This window comes from Acipenser ruthenus, chromosome 54 (assembly GCF_902713425.1).
Source record: "Acipenser ruthenus chromosome 54, fAciRut3.2 maternal haplotype, whole genome shotgun sequence".
Taxonomy (NCBI): domain Eukaryota; kingdom Metazoa; phylum Chordata; class Actinopteri; order Acipenseriformes; family Acipenseridae; genus Acipenser; species Acipenser ruthenus.
In genome coordinates, this window is record NC_081242.1 from 3,138,101 (window position 1) to 3,154,000 (window position 15,900).

The window sequence follows — 15,900 nt, forward strand, 5'->3', positions numbered from 1 at the left end:
CTGGCTACAGTATTTCACAAGATTCCAACTTCTCCATACACTGTGACAGGAGAACTGCACTATCTATACTAACAGAGAACGAAATACAATATACTGTAGTTATAAGGTGTAATATAAGAAAACCAAGAATGACCTGTTCATTGTTAGCTATTAGTACAGTGAAATCTGACATACAAACACAATAGCTTGTTTAATATAGCTTGCACTAAGCAGAACATTGTACCAAACTTATTAAAAATATGTGAGGCTTGAATGGCAGTCTAGTGTTTCTATTGTGAACCCAAATATTGGTGGCACAGACACAGACAGTGGGCTAATTTATTCACTAGCCTCTCATTCCTGCCTTTCACCTTTCTCTGGAGGCCTAAGTTCCAATCTGGGGGTGCTAGGTGGCACAGACAGACAGACAGACAGACAGACAGACAATGTATACTAGTGTGATCTCTTCTGAGCTGTGAGGGGAAGCTCTCATTGCACAGGTCTAAATAAAGCCAGTGCTATTGCCCATATACAGTACCTCCTCTTCCTGCTGTATTTAGTTCAAGGGCAAAGTCTGTTTTTGTTAAGTCTACGTGGAATACACAACAAAAGAACGAAGGTTAAGTTGGTTTTGTGATTGTGCTGAAGAATGACTCAAGGTAAGACTAATTAAGAGCAATAGAACTGTTCTAATGGTATAAAGCTAGCTAGAAATTACTTATGATTGAATTGCTCCTTCCCTAGTAAAATTGCTCCTTTCCTAGGAAAGGCATAGGAAAGCATGTTAAAGCATAGGTAAATATTGTAAAGCGTAAGCCTAGAGAGGAAATGCATAGGAAAAACTGCTAAAATACTATGGTAAAGTGTTCCTGTCACTGAGGTTTTTTTTTTCGCTAGTTACAATATTCCTCTCAGAAAACATGCTTTTGCCACTGCACTGGTTTCAAAATGCATATTTGTCTTGCTTATTATTTTAAAGCACAACAGCTTTTAATTCATATTGAACTTTTATTATATTAACATTTGGTTAAAATAAAGGTAATTATTATTAGCCCTACCTTAGAGCTAATCACTCTGACTGAACTGAAATGTTCTGAAACCTAACAGATCAGGTTTTAATGACCCAACCAATACGGAAAATAAATATACAATAAATATATTTTAAAACATATATTTAAAAATTTAAAAATTGACCACAAAAATATTGAAATGCATTGTAAAAATATATAATTGTATATATTAAAATATATTTTAGACATACATTGACAAAATCAAAATGCATGGCTGAAATCGTGGTGCACACAGGAAGGCTTCATCTTTCTTGAACATTGGAGCACTTTCTACAACAAGGACTATCTATATAGGTGGGACGGACGGCACTTAAACAGAAAGGGAACTAATCTACTCAGAGAAAGGATCCTTGAGGAGGTACAGAAGCATTTAAACTAGAAAGGAAGGGGGGAGAAAACAAAAAAACAGAAGGGAGACCACATCAAAACAAGGGCAACAACTCAGGTAAGACCACTATTAAATGTATTTATCTTAATGCTAGAAGTCTCAGAAACAAATTGTTAGAACTTGAAGCAACTGCACTAACAAGTAACTACGATGTGATAGGTGTTACAGAAACTTGGTTGTCTGAGAGAGATGGAGACAAATATAATATTAGTGGGTACACACTGTATAGGAAAGACAGGCAGGACAGAAGAGGCGGAGGGGTAGCGCTATACATAAGAAATAGTCTTGAAGCCCAGGTGTTAAATCAGGACAAAGAAAACAATGCAGAATCAATATGGGTCCGAATAATGGACACAAATTCAAAGGACATAATATGAGCATGCTATAGACCGCCAAATTCAGACGCTGAGCAAAATAATCTGTTATACAATGACATTCAAAATGCATGTAGAAAAGGAGAAGCCATACTAATGGGGGATTTCAACTTCCCCCGTATAAAATGGGAAAACCCGGTGGGGAGCACGACGGACGAAATTGAAATGGTGGAAATGACAAATGACTGCTTCCTAACGCAATTTGTCAAGGCACCAACTAGAGGGGAGGCGTACCTTGATTTAGTCTTTTCAAATAATGAAGACAGAATAACTAAAACAGAGGTCAGAGAGCCATTGGCAAACTCAGACCACAACATGGTCTCATTTGAAGTATTTTTTAAAACCCCAAAAGTAATGACTAAAGCTAAAGTTTACAAGTTTAGAAAAGCAAACTCTGAAGGTATGAAACAGAGACTAACAGAAGTAGATTGGAGTAAAATAGAGAAAACATCCACAGAAAAAGGATGGCTGTTTTTTAAAAATGTAGTACTAGAGGCACAAAACAATTACATCCCAAAAGTAGACAAATCTAAATCTAAAACAAAATGGCCAAAATGGTTTAATAGATCAATTAAAAAATATATTCAGCAAAAAAAGGCACTTTACAGAGCGTTTAAAAGGGACCAAAAACAAAGTACACAGAAAGAGTACTTGGAACTACAAACACAAGTCAAAAAGGAAGTTAGAAAGGCCAAGAGAGAGATAGAACTCAATATTGCTAAGTGGGCTAAAACCAATTCCAAAATGTTTTTCCAATATTATAACAGCAAGAGAACATTCAAAGAGGAGGTTAAATGTCTAAGAGACACAAATGGCAAAGTCATAGATGAAGAAAAAAAAATAGCAAATATATTAAATGATTACTTTTCACAGGTTTTTACAAAGGAGGACACAGACAACATGCCCCACATGTCGACCTGTTCCTATCCAATTTTAAATAACTTTAGCATAACAGAGTGTGATGGGGTACACCTCGTCCCTGTATTATTATTTGTATATTTTGTATTATTATTATTATTATTATTATTATTATTATTATTATTATTATTATTATTGCATTGTGTGAAAACTATGAAAAAGACCTAGGAGTTTATGTTGACTCAGAAATGCCTTTATCTAGACAATGTGGGGAAGCTATAAAAAAGGCCAACAAAATGCTCGGATATATTGTGAGGAGTGTTGAATTTAAATCAAGGGAAGTAATGTTAAAACTTTACAATGCATTAGTAAGACCTCACCTAGAATATTGTGTTCAGTTCTGGTCACCTCGTTACAAAAAAGGATATTGCTGCTCTAGAAAGAGTGCAAAGAAGAGCAACCAGAATTATCCAGGGTTTAAAAGGCATGTCAAATGCAGACAGGCTAAAAGAATTGAATCTATTCAGTCTTGAACAAAGAAGACTACGCGGCGATCTGATTCAAACATTCAAAATCCTAAAAGGTATAGACAATGTCGAGCCAGGGGACTTCTTTGACCTGAAAAAAGAAACAAGGGCCAGGGGTCACAAATGGAGATTAGATAAAGGGGCATTCAGAATAGAAAATAGGAGGCACTTTTTTACTCAGAGAATTGTGAGGGTCTGGAACCAACTCCCCAGTAATGTTGTTGAAGGTGACACCCTGGGATCCTTCAAGAAGCTGCTTGATGACATTCAGGGATCAATAAGCTACTAACAACCAAACGAGCAAGATGGGCCGAATGGGGCCTCCTCTCGCTTGTAAACTTTCTTATGTTCTTATGTTCTTATGTAAGTTTTATTCATCCAACCCCTACACCTGCAGAACATAACACAGGTCAGGGCATTTGACACACCAAACAACTCACACACACTATACATAACACATCACACTTACCCCAGACAGGACAGGATGGTGGTACATGCAAGGGAAAACATTAACACAAGGATTAACACCCGAAAAGGGGAACAGAACAGTCCACCTGTCCTTCGGAGCCGACAGAAAGTCCAATCGCTCGGTCCCAGCATGCCCCGCTCTGGCCATATGCTAATTAGGTCCCTGATTCATTGTACTGTGAGGTAATGTCATTCAGAAAGTTGTTTTGTGTCAAGACAATAATGACTTGTGTGTGATAATATAAATTGTAATATAACGTCTGGTAAGGAATTAAATTTAGACCCAGAATTTTAAGAATTGTTAAAATCCACTAAAGAAAATGTGTATGTTAGAGAAACAGTGTGGGCATGCCACAGCATGCAAATGTAGTCTTGGTTTTAGAATGCATTGCAATATATTTTGATGAAATCCAAAATATATTTTAGAATTCTGCCATCTATAAAACATATCTTGTATTCTTGTAGGAATATACTACAATATATTATGTTTTCATATGGAAGCATACGCACAAAAGCATATGCACTAAAATGTTCTGAACTTGTTAGTTATTATTATTATTATTATTATTATTATTATTATTATTATTATTATTATTATTATTTCTTAGCAGACGCCCTTATCCAGGGTGACTTACAATCGTAAGCAAATACATTTCAAGTGTTACAGTACAAGTAATAATACAATAAGAGCAAGATAAATACATGCTCTAAACCTGCTCTCTGGTGCTGCATAACAGATCAGGTTTTACAGACCATTGTATTAATCCCAGTATACCTGCTAACAGCAGTTGTTGTTTCAATGTGTATTTTAGAGTCAATAAGTTGGTCAAGCCACAATAATAATGTTGATACTACAAATAATAAAAGTTTAAAATTGAAATGTCTTTGTTTACAGTGATGGAGTTTCTGAAAAGGCTAATTAGAGTCCTGAAAATCATTGTTGGAAGTAAGTCATGTCTCTTTTAACACAGGTTTTACATAGAAATCATCCTTCATGTACTATGTATAGAATAATACAGATTAATAAATTGGTCTGCAGTGAATTACTTTGTTTTCCCTTAGCTGGCAGGGTCATACCTGGTAAAGCTTGGACTAATGAAAAGGGATAGGCTTGTTTACTGTCCTTTATTAATTCTTTTTGAGGTACCTGTGAATTTCAATGGACTGCTAAAGAGTGAAGACTGTTGATGGTGGAGATGGTACCGCAGTGAGGGGGGTGTTAGGTCCTCCCTTTTACAGAATTGAATTATTATATTCATTTTCTTTAGTCAATTTCTCAAGAGTGGCGCCATCATCTCCTGGATTAAATAAAGAGTAGTTTCCGAGAGGATTTCCCCAGGAAGGTGTAAATAACCCCACGATCCTCCACCCTGTAAAAAGAGAGCTTGCCCTCTTCATAATCCAGATACATCCCAACCTGCAGGGGGGGCAGTTCCTTGAGAGGGTTCACAGTGTCAGTCAAGGCATGGAGGGCTTGGGTCTCTGTGACGTGGCACCCCCGCCCATGTGCATATAATGTATTATTTTGTTGTATTATTATTTAAGTGTACTGTTTTGTGTTTATTAAAAAAAAAAAAAAAAAAAAAAAACAGTTTTATTGTTATTATTATTTACAACCTGGGTGGGATTAAAATGCCCCATCCAGATAAAATCGTGAGAATGCGTGGTAAACAGCGAGTGATTATTGACAAACTGGCTGTTGACCACACGTATGAGAACGTCCGTGCCGAATGTGGTCAAGGGATAAACTAGGTAATTGATAGTGAGTTAACTACTCAGCCACAATATAAAAACAATCTGCTTTGGCTGAAAAGAGGTTGGTTGTTCAGAGGAGAAAAGTGAGTAACAGAGAAACTAAAAATAATAATATAATTGCTACTCGTGCTGGCTTAATACCAGCGCGATACTTGTTGTATTTAGTGTTTGTTCAGTGTGTGTTTTTGTCTGTCTGTTTTGGCCAACATGCCGTTTTGTTTTGTAAAAGTGTTTTCGTTTGTTCAAGTCTTTTATTTATTATTAAAGCACGAGCAGTGCTTTCATACCCTGCAGTATTGACTGTCTGTGTCCATTCTCTTCCAGGTCTGATGTCACCCCGAACTATCCATGACTGTCTCATATCAAAAGGTGCTTTCCTCTGGGCAGACGCATTAGCACATTATCAACCCCCAGTTTCTAGTTATGCAAGTCACTTCACCTCCTTTCCCTCGCACTTTGGATGAGAGGTAAAACCAAGGTCCTATTGTAAGAGACTCTTCAGCAGCAGTTGTGATGCATAGTTCAGCCCCTAGTCTCTGTAAGTCACTTTGGATAAAATTGTCTACGAAATGACTACGTAGACATCATCATCATCATCATCATCATCATTCTGACGGAACTGAAATGTTCTGAACTGAACGAAACATAACAGATCAGGTTTTACTGACCGCCCAGTATACGCACAGTCCTCCTACTCATAATTGTGCACTAAAATGTTCTGAACTTGTTATTTATGAAATGAATTGTGCTCTAAACCTCTCTGGTGCTGCATAACGGATCAGGTTTTACAGACCGTTGTATTAATCCCAGTATATTAACAGCAGTTGTTTCAATTTGTATTTTAGAGCCAATAAGGTGGTTAAAGGGCACAAAAGGACCTTTTTATTTTATTGTGTTACATGTTCCCATGTGTTGCTACAACTGTTTATGTAAGATGTGTGTATTGTGTTAATTCTTTTTTTTCCATTTTTACCACTTTTTAAAACTTTTAAACTACAATTCTCACATATGTAACTGAGATGGATTTGTCAGTGAGCAGGATGGGAAATGTAGTTCTGAGAGGTCCATGCAGGTACATGGGAAGCCATCTTGAGACAGGGAATGCAATTTAAAAGTTTAAAAAAGTGGTCAAAATATAAAAAAAGATTAAAACAATACACACACGTAAACAGTTGTAGCAACACATGGGAACATGTAACACAATAAAATAAAAGGTCCTTACGAACCCTTTAAGCCACATTAATAATGTTGAGAACTGCAAATAATACAACTTTTTGTTTACAGCGATGGCGTTTCTGAAAAAAATAATTGGAGTCCCAAAAATCATTGTTGGCAGTAAGTCATGTCTCTTTCTTTAACACGTGTTTTACATAGCAATCATCCTTCTTATAATATGTATAGAATAATAGAGAGACGCTCCTACTTTTAATTGCTTTACGATTTAAATATGACACTGGCTGCGAAAGAAGGACTCTAGTGCTGTTTTTTATACACAAGTAATACCACGATTCCATGAATCACAGAGCTCAGGTAAGTGCATGAGTTGTAGGACAGTACTGCCACGTGTGAAAACCTTAACAATACAAAGCCGAAACAAAAATGCTTTAATTTGCTTTGAAATCATTTCAAACTGGTTAATATACTAGCAAGCACTGGCAAAGTCAACCAAGTTTTATACTTTGCAGAACTCATTTATTTTAACCTTTTGTTTTGTTTCTGGACTATGCGATACCTGCACGGTGGGGGTCTTCAGTAATACAATAACAATCAACCCTTTTGTTACAGACTTTCTAACAAGTCTGACATAAACAATTTTGGCTGTTACTTAATTAAACCCTTGTAAAAATTCCAGATTTTTAAAATCCTTTGATGGAAATGTCCGGTCTACTTTTAATGTTTTCAAGCAAACTGGCGTCATCACTGACATCCTCATTGTTGGGACTACTGTAGACAGTTAATATTCTTAAAACAATAACCGTGTCCTATTATAATGTACAAACCCATTTTCAATATCGCTCTCTGAAAACAATTGCAGATTTACACGTTACAAAAAGCCAAAAATAGACCACATCCCAAACTATTCAAAGTTCATGAATTGTGTTTGTTCAAGTGAATGACTCAATAGTGGGAAACTCTTCTTAGAAAAATTGTACTTATTAAGCATGCAATAAAACAAGTTTGAAAATCACACAAAACAGTTACACAACCAATGTCACATTAAAAGCATTACAATGAGAACTAAGGTTTAAAACAACAATTTACCAAAGAAATATTAGTACATAGTGACACTACAACAACACGGGATCACAGAATACCTGAATAGATGTTTAAGAGTATTGTTACCTAGCCTGGAAAGCAGTCACTTTCAGTGTTCTGTTACCTTGTGTTACTCCGAGTCTCAGGACCCCTGACCTAGATGGATAAATACTGAGAGCTGAGGGCTCCAGGTGCAGTTTTGTAGTTTCTTTGAATCTGAACGAGCAGGGATCAGTGGAGCGGGTATCCAGTCAGGGCTCAGCGGAGCAGTCAGGACAAGGAGCTAATGTTTACAGTCAGCTTTTATACTTTTCAAACAAAGAGATTATTTGAATTTCCCGCCAGATGCTCCGATTGGCTAGTTTGTGCCTGAATGGGTTTGCTGCCCCCCCCCCCCCCCACCACCACCTCTTGTCTGATTAGTTCATTATCATAATTTAGAATTCCCGTTAAAAACGTTTGCATCTTGTACTTGTAATGAGTTTAAATTATTAAATGATGTTAAATTGTTTGAAATCTCTTGTTTTCTTTAAGCTGATTTTAAACTACTGGCCATTTTTTCTTTCTTTCTTCAACCTGAGTGTAGGCTTTGTGTTAAACGCCCTTTCTCTCACTAGACTGGGTAATTCAATCATAGAAACGGGTTTGATTAGCCTTTTATTTCTGAGTGCCTGATGTATTTGAGGTGTTAGATCGATCGCTATCACTAGGCAAAGCTAGACAAATCAGGTTAAATAGTTAATTCAATTTAGTTCTGTTTAAAATGTAAAATATCCATGACATTTGCAATGACAAAGTCTATATGACCTACATCATATCCACTTTGACATCTGACACATTATTTCCCTCGTCCAGCGCTTTTTTAACCTGTTCTGTATACCAGTCTGCCAGAGGGCGGGATCGTTACGAGCACCCCTCTGTATGCAACCCTTTGATTGTTGTAAGTATAATTGGCAATCCAGTCAAAACTGCCAATAAAGCCAAAATAAATTATCCACCAAAATGTCCTGTTACATGGTAATTATACACCTGGGTTTGTGAACGCAAGGTGAGAGAAACATTTTTACTGAATAAAAAGATTTGAAAAAAGTATAAGCCTTTTCTTAGATATAGATGATTAGTGATATAGAACAATGCAAAAGAATATCTAGATGGATTTATCTTTTAAATCGTTGATAATTTGACTGTAATACCGTCTGCAGCGAATTCACTTCTTGACCTTTAACTCGCAAGTATTTCTGGGGAAAATCGATAGTATTTCCTGTCCAACTCACGTGATAACTCGGGTAAACCGGAAAAGCATGGAAATGACAACGTTTTCACCAACTCAATGTCCATCAATGCAAGTTCTGGGAGAATTCAGGCCAATTGGAGCACACTCAAGTTGATTCCAGTTGGCTGTCCATGGAAACGCGATATAAACTTACTTGATTTGAAAAACTACTTAAACGATACAAGCAAATACCTACGCTACCTGGTTTGATTGAAGAGTAGTACACAACAATCTTCAATATGAAAGCTGAACATTAACTTCAATTACGAGTTTGTAGGTTTATAATGAAAAAAAAATATTGTAGCCTACTTCACTGAAGTAAAAATGGGCTTATGTTATTTTGAAATACCACTGCTTCATATTATTATTACTGCTTAATAACAGTAACAACATTTTATTTAGAGCCTTACTGGGTTAAGCACCTATGTATATTATTATTATTATTATTATTATTATTATTATTATTATTATTATTATTATTATTATTATTTATTTTTTAGCCCTTATCCAGGATGACTTACACTCGTAAACAAAAAATACATTTCAAGAATCACAGTGTTAATACAATTGAGAGCAAGATAAAATACAATGACTTCAGTTCTAGTAAGTACAAGTATATTACAAAATACAAATCAATATTGGAGCAGATAACAGTGTCAGTGATAGTTACATCAGGATACAATTAAATGCAAAATACTACAGATTGAATTGGCAGATTACAGTACAGTACTCTGTAAAGTACAGGATTAAATGCAGTAAAAGAGGGAGCAGATAAGTGCATTAAGGAAGAGTGATAAAGTGTCCAGAGGGAAAAGAGGAGGCATAGGTATATAGGCATATTTTTTTGTCCTGCAGTTTCTTTTCATTTATTTTTCTGCACATACTCTTACTTTGTATATGATGTAGAATAGGTGATTGTAAACATCTAACACTAGTACATACAATACTCCTTCAAAACCCAGAACCTCTTTCTGTACAAATTAAGCACTGACTACAGTATGACTACAGGGGGGTGATGCTGGGACGCCAGAATCACTGTCGAGTTGTCTTGAGGTGTCGTGGGCTAGTCGACGAAACACTGTGGATTGAAGGTGCCCACTTGAAGACCCCAGAGATGTACTCTGCTTCGCTCATTCCAGACGGTTGTCATGCTGATGCGCTGGGGAGACCACACTGTGGTTGATTCCCGGAGCCAGCATCGCAGCTGTTGTGTGTGTTGATGCGCTAGGGAGGTAATAAGCTGATCCCTGGAGCCAGCATTACACTTCAGCCATCAACACCAAACAGAAGGATATCTACATCATCATATGGAAGGAACTGCAAATGGATGGAGACACATATGGATCACATTAGTTTACTGTAAAGCTACGTCTTAGTTGGTGCTTATCTTGGCAAGAGCCGAGTTCAAATCAGCATGAAGTTTTAACATCTACTCTCGTGTAATGGAAATCATGACATATGACGTGCTACAATTTCACAATATTTAAATTAGGTAAGGTGATTTATGTCTTGTTAAAAATATATATTCTATTGTGAATGTTAGGATTTAGAAAAAAGGTGTGTTGTCTCTCGTTGATTGAGCTTGTATTAATTTCTTTGCTTATTTGTTCACAGTGTTTTTCAAAATTTCAACCAAGATTCTTTTGAGGGTTCCATTCATGAGCAACTTTGTGTGTGCTGGAACAACAGAAAGAGGTATATTTTCTTTAATAAAGTTCATTCTTTTCAGAGGGAATTCCTCTATAACTGGTAACAATTGTGTCTCCAGGTCTTTCAACCAAGTTTTGGGGGAGTTACTTTTTAAAAGTAATCTGTTACAGTTACAACCAAGGACTCTAAAAATCCATCTTATTGGTAGTAGTGATGACAGAATGTTGTAACCAAATTCAGTAATGAAACAGGCCAGTAGTGACTGCAAAAAAACACAGTAAAAATGAAATCCACATGGATGATTAATTAATTAAGAACATAAAAACATCCGAAAATTCACGAGCGAGAGGAAGCCTTTCGGCCCATCTAAGCTTGTCCGGTTCCAAGTAGCTGATTGATCTCAGAATTTTGTCAAGCTGGGTCTTAATGAGTCCCAGTGATTGTCTCCTTAACAACAAGGCTAGGTAACCCTTTGTAGCAGGGCGGTAGCGAGCCTTGTACATTTATTTGTTTATTTATTTTTAGAACAGAGTTTTCCCCTCCACCCCTGTGCAGATTATTGTTTTGTGTTTGTTTATTATGATTTATTATATTTATGACAGCGAGATGTCGTGTGTTCTGTTATTTCTGTATTTAGTTATTGTATTTATATGATGGCGAAGCGTCACGTGTTTTGTTTAGGGACGGCGTAGCCGAATGTTTGTTTATATTTGTGTAGCAGCAGAGGGAGAGTGCCTGCTGGTCCCGCCTCCATCACCTCCAATGATAGGAGCAGAGCAGCAGGAGCTGCCTCTGTCTCCATCGCCGCCACCAGCAGAGGGGACTGGTTTCCCCGATGCAGCCAGAAGGGGAGGAGCCCCTGCCGCCTTTGCAGCCAGAAGGGGAGGAGCGCCTGCCGCCTTCGCAGCCAGAAGGGGAGGAGCACCTCCCGCCTTCGCAGCCAGAAGGGGAGGAGCCCCTGCCGCCTTCACCAGGAGCAGAGCAGCAGGGGCTGCCAATGCTTCCACCACCACCCGAGGAGGAGCAGGAGCTGCCTCTTTCTTCACGACAGGATGGACTGGAACAGGAGGCTGGTGGTCCGCAGCCGCCCTTGCATAGGCTGCTGAGCAGAGCAAGAGGGAAAATCGCCCGGTCACCGCGGCTGAGAAGAGGGCCAACACCAGCACCACCGCTGGTCCTGGCTCCCCTCCTGCAATCGCCTCCCGAGGGTCCGCTGCCGCCGTTGCCTCCTGAAGGACCGCTGCCACCCTGTCATGCATCGCCTGGGGATGCCAGTTCGCCATCGCCTGGGGATGCCAGTTCGCCATCACCTGGGGATGCCAGTTCGCCATCGCCCAGGGATGCCAGTTCGCCATCGCTCGGGGATGCCAGCCTCGCACCGCCCAAGGATGCCTGCCTCGCACCGTCCAGGGATGCCACGCCCGCTCCGCTCAGGGATGCCACGCCTGGATCGCCTGGGGCTGCCTGCTGCTCCGCATCGCCTGGGGCTGCCTGCTGCTCCGCATCGCCTGGGGCTGGCTGCTACTGCCGTCGCCTCCCGAGGGTCCGCTGCTGCTGCCGTCGCCTCCCGAGGGTCCGCTGCTGCTGCCGTCACCTCCCGAGCGTCCGCTGCTGCTGCCGTCGCCTCCCGAGGGTCCGTTGCTGCTGCTGTCCCCTCCTGAAGGTCCGCTGCTGCTGCCGTCGCCTCTCGAGGGTCCGCTGCCATTGCCTGGGGTCGTCGAGGATCCTGCTTCGCCTGGGATCGCCGGGGATCCTGCTTCGCCTGGGGTCGTCGAGGGTCCTGCTTCGCCTGGGGTCACCGGGAGCTCTGCTTCGCCTGGGGTCGCTATACTGTGACTGGAGCACCATGAAGGGGAGCTGCCGGCCATGAAGAAAGGGGGGGAGGTCAGGAGACCAGCTCCCCCAGCCGCACTTTCGCGGCAGGATAGTGTGTGGCGGGAGCCCCGGAAGAGCAAGCTGCCAGCCACAAAGAAGTGGGGGTTGGAGGACATTCCACCATGGCCACCCCCAGAAACACCATGCTTCCCCCTCTTCCGGGACTTTGAGACTGAGGGGGGAGGTGGCCGTTGGGGCCAAGTGTCCTAGGTCTTTTTCATAGATTCCTTCTTCAATTTCAGTATCTCCCATATGATATTTATAATGCACATTTTTGTTACCTGCGTGCAGTACTTTACACAGTTCTGAATGCTGTCTAGATCATTTTGAATTATCTTTGCTGCTGCTACAGTGTTTGCCACTCCCCCTATTTTTGTAACTCAAAATATTGTAGCTGGTTCTGCAATGCAGTAATGCTGGGAGTGAAGTGTGTACATTGTATAAACTAAACTTTTCATTTTGTGTTTTTAGAAAAGGAGATTGAAGAATTGAAACAGGGTGAGTTCATTGTAGTGATCAAAGAGAGTGCATCACATTTCAATCACTTTTTATCAGAGCCAAACTTTCCCAAATAGCTTAATTAACAAAGCTCTCTCTGTTTATTTTCTAGAATGTGTGGAACTGAAACAGGGTGAGTTCATTACTGATTGAATCAGGTTCATCAAGTTTCAAACATCTTTTTTAAATCCCTTTATAGTTAACACTCACAACATACATAGTTTTCTATCATGACTTAAAAGCCACAATTTTGCTATTCCAATAATGAATGTTTTTTCTGTGTTTCTTTTCTAGATTGTGATGAAATTCGAAAGAAATTCAGTAAGAATATCAATTAGTTTTCTTTCATTGTGTGTTGATTAACTAGGTACTAAAAGGACAACTAAAATAAGCATATTACATTCAATGCCAAAGGTTTCAACTAAAAGTCTCTCTCAGTATCATCAAAGATATTGAAAAAGACTTCTAGTGGAAACATTTGTCATTGAATTTATCTAGTTTCTTTGAGTATTTCTAAATTCAGCAGTGTGTTCAATAGATTGCAACTGGATGAATATGCTTCTGAGTTTATTCTTCCTGCAAATTTTCACCATTTAAAAAATGATAAAATCTTGATTGTGAACAAAGAAGAAATTAGATCAATGCAGTTCTACAAATGATTCAAGTTGCAACATTGTAGCTTTGAGAATTCTTGCAAAGAGCCTGTGTAAACCTGACACATTCCCAAACATGATTTGAGTACAAACACCCCAAATACCACAAGCAATTCATATTGTTAGGGATTCTGATTTGGAAATGGGCAGTGCAACACTGGAATGGTGTTTTTACACAACTCCTATTTCCTGAGCCCCATCCACTTCTAGTTAGATCCAGGACATTTCTGAATCTGAAAGTATCTTGTGTCTCATGAACAGGTCAGCGTCACAGCCCAGGTATTACTGGCAGGGAGAGAGACTCACACAGAATTGCTTAGGTTTCAGAGCTATTGCACATTTTTAATAAACAAATACAAAGAAAAAGGCAGTGGCCAAAATAAACAGTTTAATCAAAACCTAACAAAACTGTTCAGGCTGGGCAGAGCCTTCACTGAACTTTACATGGACAAACCACACGCTCACATTAGTTGGCAGGGATGGGTTTTAACCCCATTCCTGCCAATCTTAAATAAATAGAAAAAACACATTTTTTTACAGGGCCTCATTTCTGCCACATGTTCATTTTTTAATATGGGAATAACTGAATTATTTTCTCATTCCAATGCTATTATGTGTGCATTATAAATAAACATGCATAAAGTGGTCTAATACAGGTTAAAATAATTAAACGGATAGCTGGTTATTAGAATGGGAAATCCCTACAATCTTCACTCAACTTGTAACACTTTATCTTCTTCCATTTAGATGCAGTGGGATATGTTGTAGAAAGAAGTAAGCACTGTAAATCTGTATTAGTTCATTTACAGTAATGAGAATATACTGATTGAGTTTCTCATCCATGTTTTCATTCATTTCAGAATGGAGTAGCATAGTTAAAGATCAAGGTAAGTTTCAGTTCTTAAATCTATTGGACATACTTCTTGGTATTCTTCCAATTATAAATATTATATTATATAGGCTAACAAAATTAATGTTGCTACAATTCATGTATGTATGGAAATATGCAAATTCTAGTTTTCAGATCAATTCCAATAGCCAGACAACTCTTTCCTCGTGATAAACAGTAATTACTTTTCTATTGTGTAAATGAAGTTTGTCCCAGTACCTTTAATATTTTAAATACATGAGAAAAAGTGAGGTGTCTGCATAGAGATGACTTAAAAAAAACTTCTGTGTTCTTGTAACCACATCCTCTGCTTTAAACATGTTACCAGATAAAACAATGATTTCTTTTTGTTCCTTGTCATCAGCTAAAGTGACCCTGAACCCTGACACAGCCAACCCCAGCCTCGCAGTCTCTCCGGACGGCTCACAAGTGAGATTCAAAGGGGAGGGATCAGCAGAGTGGCCCAGTGTGCTGAGCAGGGAGGGATTCACCTCCGGGAGGCACTACTGGGAAGTGGAGGTGGGGGAGAAGGGCTACTGGGCACTGGGCATCTCCAAATACCTTGATGAGAAGATCATACCTGAGAAACCAGAGATGGGCTACTGGCTTCTGAGGCGGTGGAAAGGAAATATGTATGAAGCTGTGAGCCAGTCCCTAGTCCCTCTTACACTGCAACACAAGCTCTATAAAGTGGGGATGATTCTGGACTATCAGAAAGGAGAGTTATCATTTTACAATGTTTATGATGGTAGCACGAGATATGAAATCCACACTTTTAACTACAAATTCACTGAGGTCTACCCTGTCTTCAGCCCAGGGTCTCACGATAGAGGACCTTTGAAAATCACCAGATTTAAGTCTGGTGATGGCAATCCCAAGAGACAACTTTACTGAGGTCAGTCCCATCTTCAGCTCAGGGTCTCACGATAGAGGACCTTTGAAAATCATCAGCATTAACTAAATTGATAAACACAGATTCATATTCTGTTTTTAATTCTCGTACATTTGTTGGTAATTATTTTCTGTTTTGAGCAATGTGCATTACAGAGATACAGTTGCATTCTGAATTCTAGTTTTAGTGCAGGTTTTATGATTTCTAATTCTGTTATATTGTAAAGCATCTTGAAGTGTTGCACCTGTTATTGTTATTGGTACTGTACATGTTTAGTATCCTCACCAACATTAAATTATTACCTGGCTGGAACTGTATAAGTTGTATGTAAAACTCAAATATTCTTCAAAGGACTTAAAAAGGAACTTGATCAACCGGAATTGCCATTGAAGAAAGGATAAGAACATAAGAAAGTTTACAAACGAGAGGAGGCCATTCAGCCCATCTTGCTCGTTTGGCTGTTAGTAGCTTATTGATCCCAGAATCTCATCAAGC

The 15,900-nt window shown here is 39.1% G+C and overlaps 1 protein-coding gene across 5 annotated transcripts; it reads left to right on the forward strand.

Annotated features, from left to right (window-relative positions):
- The first annotated feature begins 383 nt into the window (after positions 1 to 383).
- Positions 384 to 15,725, forward strand: LOC117398338 (E3 ubiquitin-protein ligase TRIM39-like). Of its 5 annotated transcripts, none has more exons than XM_059016816.1 (12): positions 391 to 638; positions 1,235 to 1,494; positions 4,560 to 4,610; positions 5,744 to 5,788; positions 6,704 to 6,754; positions 10,563 to 10,643; positions 12,945 to 12,971; positions 13,084 to 13,104; positions 13,266 to 13,292; positions 14,372 to 14,398; positions 14,485 to 14,511; positions 14,878 to 15,725. In XM_059016816.1, exons 3-12 carry the CDS (start codon positions 4,562 to 4,564, stop codon positions 15,405 to 15,407), a joined length of 885 nt encoding a protein of 294 aa, XP_058872799.1. In that variant the 5' UTR covers positions 391 to 638; positions 1,235 to 1,494; positions 4,560 to 4,561; the 3' UTR covers positions 15,408 to 15,725. The 5 variants fall into 5 exon arrangements, with proteins under 5 accessions (XP_058872801.1, XP_033853224.1, XP_058872799.1 ...); XM_059016817.1 differs by having other exon boundaries at positions 1,344 to 1,494; XM_033997333.3 differs by lacking the exon at positions 1,235 to 1,494 and having other exon boundaries at positions 389 to 638.
- Positions 15,726 to 15,900: the final 175 nt, after the last annotated feature.